General features: G+C 39.3%; 1 protein-coding gene across 12 annotated transcripts in view; it reads right to left on the bottom strand.

Moving 5' to 3' along the window:
- The window catches only part of FAAH2 (fatty acid amide hydrolase 2), a 112,308-nt gene that overhangs the window by 71,158 nt on the left and 26,802 nt on the right, over window positions 1-14,348 (bottom strand). Inside the window, exon 3 of one of the 12 annotated variants that reach the window (XM_085008014.1) lies at window positions 566-5,591. The exons of 6 other annotated variants lie outside the window; for them this stretch is intronic. In XM_085008014.1, the coding sequence (XP_084864140.1) occupies window positions 5,537-5,591 (55 nt within the window). In that variant the 3' untranslated portion in view covers window positions 566-5,536. Of the gene's footprint in view, window positions 1-565; window positions 5,592-9,765; window positions 13,102-14,348 lie in introns of those variants that run through there. 5 more of the 12 variants (XM_085008016.1, XM_085008015.1, XM_013986208.3 and 2 more) reach the window with 5 other exon arrangements.

Genomic DNA, 14,348 nt, shown 5'->3' with positions numbered 1-14,348 from the left:
TAAGGTAAGGCTTATATAAATATTATTCTGTATTTCCTTGTTCAACATTCATTATTTAACTCATATTACATCTAAATATTAAATTTTATTACATTTCAAAATTCTCATAATTTTAAGTGACAGAGGCGTTATACAAAATAGTGTGTATATTATGAGTGAAATTTTTAGAAACAGAAAAAAATGCACATATATGTATATGCACACAAAAAGAAAATACTGAAAATAATAGACAATATTCTACCATTGGTTGTCTTTGGATATTGGTATTATGTGTAGGATCAGAAGTAAGCCCAGGCAGTAGGTATAGCGAATCCTATAAACAGTGAATAATTAATTGGTTGCATAGAGTTCTCCATCCTTCTTAGCTGCAGTTTTATGGGTCTTTCTTTCTCTTTAGCACAAATTCCTTTCTCTTTTCACAAAGAAGGACAATCTCACTTTCAAAGAGTTGGGGTAATATTCAGGGACAAAGACAATGAAACATTCAAGATTATTTTTAGAGAACAACTTTTGGTTTGTTTCATTCACTGTCAGAATCTCAGCAACAAGAACCAGGTCTTCTATGTGCTTATAAAATATTTATTGAATCAGTGAACATATATTTTGCTATATCTATTGAGTGTATATGATTAGTTTTTATACATTTTTATTCATAAACCCAACACAGTATTATGCCTGCTTATAGGAAGCATAGTCCTTGTTTACAAAGATATTAAGGCCCTTTTTGTCTCTGAACATCCTCAAAACTGTCTTTAAGAGGTTCCCTTTCATCTAATATATATATGTATATATATATATACATATATATATATATAGTTTCCCCAGAGTTGCATGTCAGTTGCCTCTGTAAACTCATTAATTCTGTATCTACATAGAAGAGCTCAGAGACAAGTTACTTCTTAATTTTGTTGACAAATTTTCATTATTCAATCTCTTGGTTTCTCTCGGTCATCCCTCTGATTTTGGAAGCACCTAAGTAGCCTTCATTAGATTTAGGCCTGCTTTTCTAATTCTTCTTTTTATTACTCAAATTAATTTATCACATCTGTAGTTGTATAATGATCATAACAATCCCATTTCACAGGATTTCCATCCCACAGCCTGAGCACATCCCCCCATCTCCCAAACTGTCTCCTCCAGAGACCATGAGTTTTTCAATGTCTGTGAGTCAGCATCTGCTCTGCAAAGAAGTTCAGTCTGTCCTTTTTTCAGATTCCACATGTCAGTGAAAGCATTCGATGTTGGTGTCTCATTGTATGGCTGACTTCACTTAACATGATAATTTCTAGGTCCATCCATGTTGCTAAAAATTCCGGTATTTCATTCCTTTTAATGGCTGAGTAATATAGTAGATGAACAAGATAGTCTGTGAGGGGAGTGAAGAATACTGCATTCAGTCTCACACAGGTCATGTTTCCCACAGTGTCAGTATTTTCCTTAGTTCATTGCAGCACCACAGGTTACTGCCTGGTTATCCCAATGGAGAGTCATCTCTCTCTGCAATGATGCTGGGTTCAGGTCTTTCTCCTCCAATCTGTACCCACAAAGGCTTGAACATGGTAGTATTTACTTCCTGTTAAAGACGTGTTAAAAGAAAGGAGCAACCTATGTAAACTGGGTAACTGATGCAAACTTTGAAAAGGAAGTAGAACTTGAGTGAGGGATTGAAAAGTGTGTCTGATTTTGATATAAATTGCAGAGGGGGAAGAAGGGAGGGAGGGAAATAATCTGAGGAGAGTAGAGTATGAGAGCATACCCAAAGGGCAAAACTTGTTCAATAATAGACAATCAAAAATGCCAAAAACAGATGCAAAAATCCTCAGCAAAATACTATCAAACCAAATCAAACAATACATTAAAAGGATTATACATCATGATCAAGTGGGATTTATCCCAGGGATGCAAGAGTTCTTCAATATCTGCAAATCAATCAGTGTGACACTCCACATTAACAAACTGAAGAATAAAAACGATATAATTTTCTCAAAAGATGCAGAAAAAGCCTTTGAAAAAAATCCAACACCCATTTCTGATAAAAAAAAAAACCTTCAGAAAGTGGGCATAGCGGGAACCTACCTCAACATGATAAGGGCCATATATGACCAACCCACAGCAAACATCATTCTCAATGGTGAAAAGCTGAAAGAATTCCCACTGAGATCAGGAACAAGACAAGGATGTTCGCTCTCACCATTACTCTTAAACATAGTTTTGGAAGTGCTAGCCACAGAAATCAGAGAAGTAAAAGAAATAAAAGGAATCCAAATTGGAAAGGAAGAAGTCAAACTACCACTATTTGCAGATGACATGATAGGATCCTAAAAACTCTACCAGAAAACTGTTACAGCTCATCCATGAATTTGTCAAAGTCGCAGGATACACAATTAATACACAGAAATCAATGGCATTTCTATATACTAACAATGAAAGAGCAGAAAGAGAAATTAAGGAAGCAATCCTGTTTACCATTGCATCCAAAAGAATAAAATTCCTAGGAGTAAACCTATTTAAAGAAACAAAAGACGTGTACTCTGAAAACTATAAGACACTGATGAAAGAAATCAAAGATGACACAAATAGATGCAAAGGTATACCATGCTCGTGGATTGGAAGAGTTAATATTATCAAAATGACTACAATACCCAATGCAATCTACAGATTCAATGCAATCCCTATCAAATTACCAAGGACATTTTTCACAGAACTCGAACAAAATATTTTCAAGTTTGTGTGGAAGCACAAAAGACCCAGAATAGCCAAAGACATCCTGAAAAAGAAAAATGGAGCTGGAGGAATCAGGCTCCCAGACTTCAGATTCTACTACAAAGCAGCAATCATCAAAACCATATTGTACTGGCACAAAGACAGACATCTAGATCAGTGGAATAGGATAGAAAGCCCTGAATTAAACCCATGCACTTACAGCCAACTCATCTTGACAAAGGAGCCAAGGATATACAATGGAGAAAGGACAGCTTGTTCAATAAGTGGTGCTGGGAAAACTGGACAGCCACATGGAAAAGAATGAAATTGGAACACTCCCTAATACCATCCACAAAAGTAAACTCCAAATGGATGAAAGACCTAGATATGAGACCAGACACTACAAAACTCTTAGAGGAAAACATAGGCCAAACCCTCTCTGACATAAATGACAGCAACATCTTCTCAGATCTACCTCTTATTTAGAGTATCGACAATAAAAACAAAAAATAAACAAATAGAACCTAATCAAACTTCAAAGTTTCTGCACAGCAAAGGAAACCCTAATCAAAATGACAAGACAACACACAAAATGGGAGAAATCTTTGCAAGTGAATCAACTGACAAGGAATTCATCTCCAAAATTTATAAACACCTCCTACCATTCAATAACAAAAAAACACAAAGAACCCCATCCAAAAATGGGCAGAAGATCTAAACAGACAGTTCTCCAAAGAAGACATACAGATGACTGAAAAACATATGAAAAGATGTTCAACATCAGTCATCATTAGAAAAATGCAAATCAAAACCACTAGGAGGTAGCACCCTACACCAGCCATCATCAGAACATCTACAAACAGTAAGTGTTGGGGAGGGTGTGGAGAAAAAGGAACCCTAGTACACTATTGGTGGGAATGTAAATTGGTGGAACCACTGTGGAAAACAATATGGAAATACCTCAGAAAACTAAACATAGAACTATGATATGACCCAGAAATCCCACTCTTGGGCATAAATTCGGGCAAAGCCTACTGCAATCCAATTTCTCCCTTTAAATTATTCTTTAAATCTCTTTTCAATTGGTGGACTTCTTTATGTTCATTTTTTTTTTCATTTCTGGATGCCTGCTGCTCCAGGCCAGGGATAAAATCCAAGCTGGAGCTGCAACCTAAGCCACAGCTGTGGCAATGCCCTATCATTAACCTACTGCACTGGGCTAGGAATTGAACCCACTCCCTGCTGCTGCAGAAGTATTGTTGCTCTCATGCCACAGTAGTAACTCATCCATGTATTTTTTTAATATTAAGATATTATTGGTTTTCATACTTCCAAATATTTTATTTAAAAGAATCTAGGGTGAGATTGAAGGAAATAGAATATGGTTTCTCAAATATATACACCTGGAAACTGCTTGGAAATTTCGTGACTATGAAATACTTTTGTTTAAAAGAGCAAATTTCCCTCTTTGTGGAGATTTGTAAGTATTATGATATTGCCTTGTTCTCAAAACATGCATGTTGGAAATGGTATGGAAGTCCATGTGGCACAGGATGAAACAAGAATGAGAGTTGAGAGGAATAAGTTTATTTTACTCACAGGTCCCGGGGAGGGGCGTGATTTCATAACACACTGGGTCGCTACAAAAATGTGATATTTGGGGCAAGTGTCAGAATATAAAAACAGGGGGACAGTCTAGACTGGAATCTGTATTGGGATTTCCATGGGAAAGGCAAGGTATGTCAGTGTAAGGTACTGATAGTTTCAACAATTCCTGTGGGCTTTGGGATATAGGTATGGTCTCTTGTTGTAACTAGCTATGGGATATTTTAGAGCAGAGGAAATATTGGTTGGGTGTGTGACACTTAGGTGAGATGGTTGATGCTATAGACTCAATATTTGTTGGCTTGTATGTGAAAGGCCCGCTCTATGACAAGCTGTTTGCAATTCCTAAGAAAAGGGTAGCACTTGGATTGGTAATATCTGCCATGATCTGTCCCTAAATGACAGAACATTAAAAATAAAGAAAATAAGAAAATACTCTTAATGTAATTGGCTACATGATGAATGAATGCCAAACAGACAAACAGAAAATCACAGAATAATTTTATATATGATGACATATAAAATGATTAATATAGACATTGTTTTTCAAATGAGTTAGTAGTTAACTATTTCAAAATAGCAAAAAGATATAAATAACAGATATATCAATGAATCTGAACCTCAAAGAGTAAATTATTTGTTCTATCCATCAAGATAGGATATATCTTAGAAAATGCTGTTGAAATTCAGATCTGGTGAATTTGTAGAGAATAGGAGAATATTTCAGGAAAAAGAAATATGTGCACTTGAATGTGTATTCTGCTGCTTTCAGATGTAATGCTCTCTATATATCAATTAAGGCCACTTGGTCTAATGTGTCACTTAAGGCCTGTATTTCCTTACTTGAATTTCTGTCTGGATGGTCTGTTTATCTAATGTAAAGTGGGGTGTTGAAGTATGCTATGATTACTGTGTTACTGTTGATTTCTCATTTTATGGCTATTCATATTTCCACATATATGTATATGCTGATATATTGGATGCATATATATTAACCATTTTTATATCTTCTTCTTGGATTGACCCATTGATCATTATGTAGTGTCCTTTAACTCTCATAACAGTTTTTATTTTAACATCTGTTTTGATGATATGAGTATTGCTACTCCAGCTTTCTCTTGGTTTCCATTGGTATGGAAAACATTTTTCTCCCCCTCACTGAATGTCTTTATGAACCTTTAGATCTGAGGTGGGTTTCTTATATGCTGCATTCATATGGGTCTTATTTTTATATCCATTCAGCCAGCTCAAGTTTTTGCTTGGAGAATTTAATCCATTTACATCTGAGAAAAAAAATTAATGAAGTATAGTCAATTTATAATGTTATATTAGTTTCATATGTATAACAAAGTGAATAAGTTTATATATCATATATATATATATATATATATACACACACACATATGTGTGTGTGTTCATTCTTTTTCCCATATAGCTTATTACAGAATATTGAGTAGACCTCACTGTGCTATAAAGTAGTTCCTTATTAGTTATATATTTTATATATGTTAATCCCATCCAGCCAATTTATCCCTCCCAACCACAGTTTCCCTTTGGTGAACAAAATTCTGATTTTTGTATTTATGAGTTTGTTTGTTTTATAAATAAGTTCATTTCTATCATTTTTATTAGTTTATACATCTAAGTGGTATTATGTGCTATTTGTCTTTCTTACTGTCTGGCTTATTTAACTTATTATGATAAGCTCTAGGCCTATCCATGTTACAACAAATGGCATTTTTTGGTTATTTTTTATGGATGAGTAATATCCCATTGTACATATGTAACATGTCTTCTTCATCTGTTGCTCTTGTGATAGATATTTAGGTTGTTTCCTTGACTTGGCTAATGTAAATAGTGGTGAAATGAATTGGGGTGTCTGTATCTTTTCAAATCATGGTTTTCTCCAGATACATATGCAAAAAAGTGAGATTGCTGGTCATATAGTTGTTATATATTTAGTTTTATAAGTAACCTCCATACTATTCTCCACAGTGGTTACACCAATTTACATTCCTACCAAAAGCTTAGGAGTGTTCACTTTTATTGTTTGGAGATTTTGTTGATGGCCATTCTGACTGGTGTGAGGTGATACCTCACAGTTGTTTTGACTTACATTTCTCTAACAACTAGTGATGTCAAGCATTTTTTTTCCATGTGCTTTTTGGAAATTTGTCTTCTTTGTAGAAATGTCTATTTAGATCTTCTGACCATTTTTTGTTTGGGTTCTTTTTTGATATAAAACTGTATGAGATATTTGTATATTTTGGCAATTAATCCCCTGTCAGTTACTTCATTTGCAAAGATTTTTCTCCCATTCTGTGGGTTGCCTTTTTGTTCTTGTTGTTGTTGTTACTGATATGGCTATATTTGCTGTGCAAAAGTTTTTAAGTTTAATTAGATCTCATTTGATTATTTTCACTATACTAGGAGGTGGATCAAAAAGCTATTTTGATATTTATGCAAATAGTATTTGACATGGCAGTTCCCATTGTGATGCAGTGGAAACAAATTCAACTAGTATCCATGAGGAGGTGGGTTCAATCCCTGGTCTTGCTCAGTGGGTCAGGGATCCAGCATTGCCATGAGCTGTGGTGTAGGCTGGAGATACAGCTCAGATACTGCATTGTTGTGGCTGTGGCATAAGCCATCAGGTGTAGCTCCAATTTGACCCCTGGCCTTGGAACTTCCATAAACCATGGGAATGGCCTTAAAAAAATTTGACCTGTTTTCCTCTAGGTGTTTTATACTATCTGGACTTTCATTTAGGTCTTTAATCCATTTTGAGTTTATTTTTGTATATGGTGTTAGAGCCTGTTAGTCCCAGCAAACATTACTGAAGAAACTCTCTTTTTTCCCACTTCATATTCTTGCCTGCCTTTCATACATTAATTGACCATGGGTGCTTCAGTGTATTTTTGGGCTTTCCATCCTATTCCACTGATGTATATTTATGATTTTGTTTTTGCCAGCACCATAAATTTTGATGACTATAGCTTTGTAGTATAGTCTGAAGTCAGGGAGCATGATTCCACCAATTCTGTTTTTATTTTTCAAGAATGCTTTTGCTATTTGAGTTTTTTGGGTTTCCATAAAAAAATTAAAATTTGGAGGAAAAAATAGTGGCAGAGGAGTAGGCCATAAGGCTCACATACTCCCAAAAATACATTGAAAATCCATCTATATGTGGAACTATTGAGGTGGATCAGGTCCTGCACCCCTAGGAGGGAGCTGGAAAGAGGAAAAACTCCTGCACACTGTGAAGAGCCCAACACCAGCCAAGAGACCAGCCAAGACAGAGGAGGATATTTGGAGTATTGGAAGAGAAAAGTAAAATCGGTTTAGAGAAGTTAAAACAGAAACAGTTCTCCACAAAAAGTCAGTCCTGCCCTGAATGTCCCAAATATAGGCTGATATGATCAGTGGCTGGGAATTCAAACTCCAGCTTTGGAGATCACACTCAGAGAAAGAGCTGGAGCTGGCTACATGGAAAAAAAAATAGGATTGGTAGTGGAGAGATAACCTGAAGGGACTAGAGCCTGGAATGACCACATTTGAGGCTGCATGCTGAGGAAACCTAGTTTGGCTTGGAGGCTAGGCACCATTTTTAGGGGGTGGTAGAGGGAAGGGGCAGGATCCACCACTATAGCCTTACCCCCTGCAAGTGTAATAAGGCTGCAAGATGCCAACTACTCCAGATACAGGATTGACCCTACAGAAGTGGCTGCTTAGCAATAGTTGGGGAGCAGCCCCCTGCCCTTAAGGCCATAGAGAAAGTGGAGCAAGTTGAGGGAACCCTTGGATCAAATGGAAGGAACTCTAGAATAGCACAGCAGTGAGGTGAGGGGATACTGAAAATATTGCTGTAAAAGTGCAAATGATCCTAGGAGTCAGAAGCAACCTCCTAAGCAGGTGGGCAAAAGGCCACAATTTGTCTAGGAGGCTGAAGGTGAATTTGGAAGCAGCACAGCATGTGCAGGAATCTGCATGGGGCCCTCTGGATGGGTAGAGAACCTCAATTTACCTAGGAGGAGAAGAAAATTATTTCTGAAGCAGCTCAAATTATCCTGGGAGTTGGAAGGGGCCTGCTAATCAGGTGGAAAGCTTCATTTTGTTTAGGAGACAAAAGGTAAATTTAGAAATAGTGAAGACTGTGCAGGAGTTCACATAGGGCCCCCAGGGTGAGCAGAGAGCCTCAATTTACCTGGAGGGTAGAGAAAGATATTTCTGAAACAGCACAAACAATCCTCAGGAATAGGACAAGCTCTATGATCTCAGCCAACTATCAAGTATGGGACTGCATAAGGAGCATATATTGGACAGCTAGCCAAAGGAGTCAAGGGGGGCCCACTGGCTCAAGTTTTACTTTTCAGCAGCTACATGGAGCACACTGTCATCAGCCTGGTATGGGGAGGGACACCTGGAATGGTGCAGGGCCTACAACAAGGAGAGCCTGTTTTGAACAGATAGGGAGCACCCCCATGGATGTGGAGCAACAGAAAATTCTCCCTTGACTGGCCAAAGACAGTGACTACAGAAATGCACCTGCCCTTGCAGCTACAGAGAGAAAAACTGAGAGATTCCATGACGAAGGTAGGGACTGCAGGAGCAGCTGCCGAATTTGCCAACTGCAGGAAATCATTCTAAAAGCTAACTGGAAGCAGGATGGGTTGCAGAAGTCAGAGCTACCCCCTGCCACAAAAGCAATTATGTGAATCGTGAACCACTGCCAACTCATGCACCCCATTCTGAGAAGTTACCAGGGAGGTAGGTTAATACCACAGTTCCCATCACCAGCTCTGAATATACATGAGCTGCTACAATCAATGCAGACTCCAAGACTAGGCACCAACCACTGTATCTACATACCTGTCATCAAGGGGACAATAAACATACATTGTTAGACATAATGAAATAACAAAGAAATAGCTATAAGATAAAATCACACACACACACAAACTAAATGAAGAGAAGAAAGTTGATATACAAAGAAAAGAATATAAACTGAAGACAGTAAAGATCTAAGATCATCAAAAAAAAGGGAGCACAGGGAAGTTACAAGAAATGTTTAAAAAACATAGAATATGTAGATCGCTTTGTGTAGTATAGTCATTTTGACAATATTGGACTTGGAGAACAGAGTTGTGATTGCCAAAAGGGAGCAGGAGGGTGTGAGAGGGACAGAGACTTGGGGGTTAGTAAATGCAAAGTATTACATTTGGAATGGATAGGCAATAGGATTCTGCTGTAAAGCCCAAGGAACTGTATCTGATCACTTGTGATGGAATATGATGTAGGAAATGGGAAAAAAAAGAATGTGTGTGTATATATATATATATATATATATATATGTCACTTTGCTGTGCAGGAGAAATTGACAGAACATTGTAAATCAACTATTGTTGCGGAAACCGCAAAAAATTGTGGCAATGGAAGGAGACAAACAGCACTCAGAGGTATGGAAAAGCAAGGTTTATTCAGCACCGGTGCAGGCTCAGAAGAGTCACTTCCAGAGTCTGAGAACCAGGTCTTTGTTCTCAGTAACTTTTATACACTACAAGGTCTTGATTTTCCCATGTAAGCATCCCAGACCTCCCCCATCCCCAAGCAGACAGTGTTTCTCCCTAAGAAACTGAGCAAGCAAGGTTACAGAAGCAGAACTGATAAGCAATGCTGGGTACCTAATTAGCAGGGCTGCTGGCTTGGACAGAGAACACACAGTTGTTACATTATTACAAGAAGGGTGGCATAGTGATGAGCACAGCTGGAAAGGCTTGCAGCTGCCTTCTTAGCCAAGGGGGGGGGGTTGTTCCTTAGTTAAAACTCCATTTCATTCCCCCCTCTTGATGTTCAGGGTGTATCTGCACCCTTTACAGATCATCATCAGTCATAACCCTTTGGTAGTCTCTAGTAAGTAGCAGGTGGGAGGCTGTTTTTTTTTTTTTTTCAACCATGGTTTTTATAAAACCTTTTATAATATTTATCAGGAGAGGTACAAGGCAGGGAACAAGTAGGCACCCTGCGAGTATAACCATGACTATTCCGACCATTGTCTTAATTCCTCCCAACCAAGAGAACCATTTACCAAAGAGACTGTCTGCATCCCATCCTTTCCAAGTTTGTACAGGTACATGGGCTAGTTTAGTCATGCGGTCAACAATTTCTTCTACCACCTTTCTGGTGTCATCTATTTGTAGACAGCAATTACTTAAGTTAAATTTTCCACAAACCCCTTCTTCAAAAGCAAGTAAATAATCCAAGGCCAAGCGATTTTGGTAGATTGCACTGCGCATTTTAGTTTGTTCTTGGGCCAATATAGTCAAGGCCCTTGTAGTGTCATTTGTTATAAGTTTTAAAACCGCCTGTAGTCTGATGATGTGGTTCAGCATATAGATAGGGGTGTGATATCCCCAAGAGCCATCCTCTGCCCAGGTGGCAGGTCCATAATATTGAATTATCCGTTCTGGGGGCCATTCATCATCTTTTCAGTTTCCAATTTGGAGAGCCCTCCGGTCTCTCTGGGCACCCTGTACCCTATATATAGGAACCCCCAGTTGCTCCCCTAGTGACAGTGGGAGCAGGAAGAAGGAAGGTCTGATTGTTCCCAGTACACATGCCCCAGCCCAATTTTGGGGGAGTATGGAATAGGCCATTTTTCCACAAATCCAATATAATCCCTTTGGTGCCCGCCACTGGATATTAGTACTGATATCTTCCCATGCTTGTCGAAGGTGGGAAAAGTTAGACAAGGGATTAGGCTTGGGCTCTGAGCGATTGGAGGATGACCACCATTGAGTCTTTTGGGCAGTCAGATTATAATACCTTAGGCCTAAACACGTTAGGCTTTTAACTGAAACATTAAACCATCCTACCCGCCTCACAAGACAATTTCTCCCTATAATAGCAGTTCTGAGGAGCCATACCCCATTGGTGAGTTGGGGGTATGCAGTCTCATTATGAAGCTCTAATGGGTCCAGTTCTCTGGCTTGCCAAGGCCAGTGGTCTCCTGTGTTTGTTCCCCTGCATACATAACAAGAGGAGACCTTGAGAGTTTGTACAATAGTTTCTGCCAGGGCTAAGAACAAGTTCTTAGTTGTGGCCGGAATGGGAGGTGGGGTGTTTCTTATTTCTTCATAAAAGGAATGAAAGATGCTGTGAGAGGCAGCTTGGAGTGCAAACGTGATTCTCTGGAAATGTAGCACAGCTCCAGGGTCAAGGCCTCTTCCGTCAATGCGAATGCTTATTTTGAAACCCTCCTTCCATTTGGGCTCACTGGAATTGAAAATAGTGAAATTAACTGGGTTACAAGCTTTAGTCTGGCAGTCTGGAGGGGCTGTACCCTTTTGAAGGACAGCTGTTTTGTCTCCCTTATTCCAGGTTGTCCAGGCCACACAGCTCCAGTAAGTGTATTCCAGACAATCGTTCCAGGTGGTCCCCCAGCACATATATTTATGCTGGAGCCTATATTCTCTTTCCCATGATGGGCTTTCACATGGTCTAGTAGAAGTCCATGACCCATTCACAGCTTCACAGGCATCAAAAAGTACTGACACTGGCAACTTGGGGTTGGTAATTTGGGTCCGATTAATTAGCTGCCCTGATTTATGAGAGCGCCAGACTTCTAACCATTCCTCAGTTGGTGAGTATCATGGATCAAAGCAAGTATATTGGTCCCCCTGTTGACAGATAGAATAAGTGGTCCTGTTGTGAGTACAACTTCCATGAATTTCTCCAGAACAGGAGAAATGAGTGGAGTAAAGCAAAGTCCATGTAACCCCTTGATCTGATCGGGTCACTCGAATGCACAGGTCACATGAGGACATGGATCCTGACAGAACCAAAGGGGACCAGATTAACAGCAGCAGGCAGCAAACATACATGTTGGTCATAAAATAACAGTATATGACGGAGAGTCTCTTGTGGAAGAGAGGTAAGGCAGTTTATTTTACCAGGCTGCCGATTCCTCAAGCTTCAGCCATGCGTTGACTGACCAACTTCCGGTGTAGTCAGAGCAGGGCTTTGAGATCGTCATCTCCTTTTCTGTGTTGTCAGGCAAAGAGGTCTCTCTGGATCGAGGGCAGTCTCCCACTCTCCAAGGGCATCAGCTGTGCCAGCCAGTTTTACTCTAGAATGATGGATCCAAGCATCTATTTCTGTTACTTTAAGAGCAGTGGGAGTGGTTAGAATTAAAGTATAGGGGCCCTTCCATACCGGCCTCAAAGGCTCCTTTTTCCAGTCCTTTATCCACACCTGGTCCCCCGGCTAGTGGGGGTGTACTGTTATACCTAAGGACACAGGTATTCTGTCTGTGACCCATTTGTATATCTGAGAAATAGTGAGCCCCAGTCCTTGTAATTGTTTATGTAATTCCAAGTCTCCCAACTCCCTGGTGTTTCCTTTTAAACTGATTAGTGGAGGTGGCCTTCCATATAAGATTTCAAATAGCGAGAATCCTATTCCCACTCGGGGTGAGCATCTCACTTTTAAGAGGGCCACTGGCAACATGTCTATCCAGGGCAAGCCAGTTTCCTGACATAACTTTGCCAGGGTCAGTTTAAGGGTTCGGTTCAAGCGTTTTTACTTTCCGTGAACTTTGAGGGTGATAAGCAGAATGTAGTTTCTATCAGATCTCTAAAGCTTTTGCCACCTGTTGTACTGTTTCAGCCACAAATGCCGGTCCGTTATCTGACCCGATGGTCAGAGGCATTCCATATCTAGGAATAATGTCTCTCAGGAGTGCCTTGGTTACTTCCCTTGCCTTTTCAGTCCGGGTAGGGAAGGCCTCTACCCATCCTGAAAAATTATAGATAAAAACTAGTAAATATTTGTACCCCTTACTAGGGGTGACCTCAGTAAAGTCCATTTCCATATCCTCAAATGGGGACAGTCCTCAGTGTTGTGCCCCAGCTGGTCTGCGGGGCCCCTGGTGGGCATTATTCTGTAAACAGGTTATGCATCTTTGGGAGACAGAGGAGCAGAGTGTAGGAAGAAGAGCAATGAGATAGTACCGGCCCAGTAGGGTCTCTAAGGCAGTTTTGCCCATGTGGGTTAGCTCATGTTCTTGGTGGACTAGTTTGTAGGCCAGCTGTTCTGGAATGTAAACTCGGTGGTCCCATGTGACCCACCACCCTGTTTTAGTTTTAGTTCCTCCTTTCTTCCTTATCCATTTTTCTTTTTCTGGAGAATATTTGGGGACAGCTGGCACTTCTGGGGCCAGCAAGACCTTAGGTTTGTCTGGCTGTTGTCCCCGGGCTGCCTGTCTGGCAGCTGCATCAGCACTACGGTTGAGCGGACGCAGCTTTGATCTGATGTTGCTGTGTCTGTGGCATAGGCCTGTGGCTACAGCTCCAATTCAACCCCTAGCCTGGGAAACACCATATGCTAAAAGTACAGCCCTAAAAAGACAAAAAAAATTTCACTCCTGAACAATTTAAAAAATCAATAAAAATCAAAAGGAAAATAAAAATTGAAACAATTGAAAATGGAAGCAAAACACATGACAATTTATGGGATGCAGGAAAGTCATTGATAAGGGGAGAGTTTACAGCAAAATTTGCCTACATTAAGGAAAAAAAAGGGACATCAACTAAATTTAAACCTCATAGAAGTAAAAAAAGAGCAATAAACTAAACCCAAGGTTAGCAGAAAGAAGAAAATAACAAAGATGAGAGCAGCAATAAATAAAATACTGACTTCAAAATGATAGATAAGATCAATGAGCACAAGACCTGCTTTTAAGTTTTTGTTTTTTATTTAATTTTATTGGCGTATAGTTGACTTACAATGTTATGTTAGTTTCAAGTGTACAGAAAAGTGAATCAGTCATACATATAATATATAAATATATCCATTATTTTCCCTCATATAGTTAGATTTCCTCAAAATCTATTGAGTAGATTTTTCTGTGCTATATGGTAAGTTCTTATTAATCACTTATTTTATTTGGTAGTGTGTATATGATATTCCCACCCTCCCAATTCTTCCCTTCCCTCCAATGGTTTAACCTACAATAACCATAAGATTGGTTTTGAAATCCATGA

The sequence above is a fragment of the Sus scrofa genome, chromosome X (assembly GCF_054392235.1).
Source record: "Sus scrofa isolate SSC_HxYL_T2T_F1_AM1 chromosome X, Sscrofa_HxYL_maternal_Yorkshire_Landrace_v2.0, whole genome shotgun sequence".
NCBI classification, from domain to species: Eukaryota; Metazoa; Chordata; class Mammalia; order Artiodactyla; family Suidae; genus Sus; species Sus scrofa.
The sequence above is the reverse complement of the archived record's forward strand: the minus strand, read 5'-3'. Positions and strand labels throughout refer to the sequence as shown.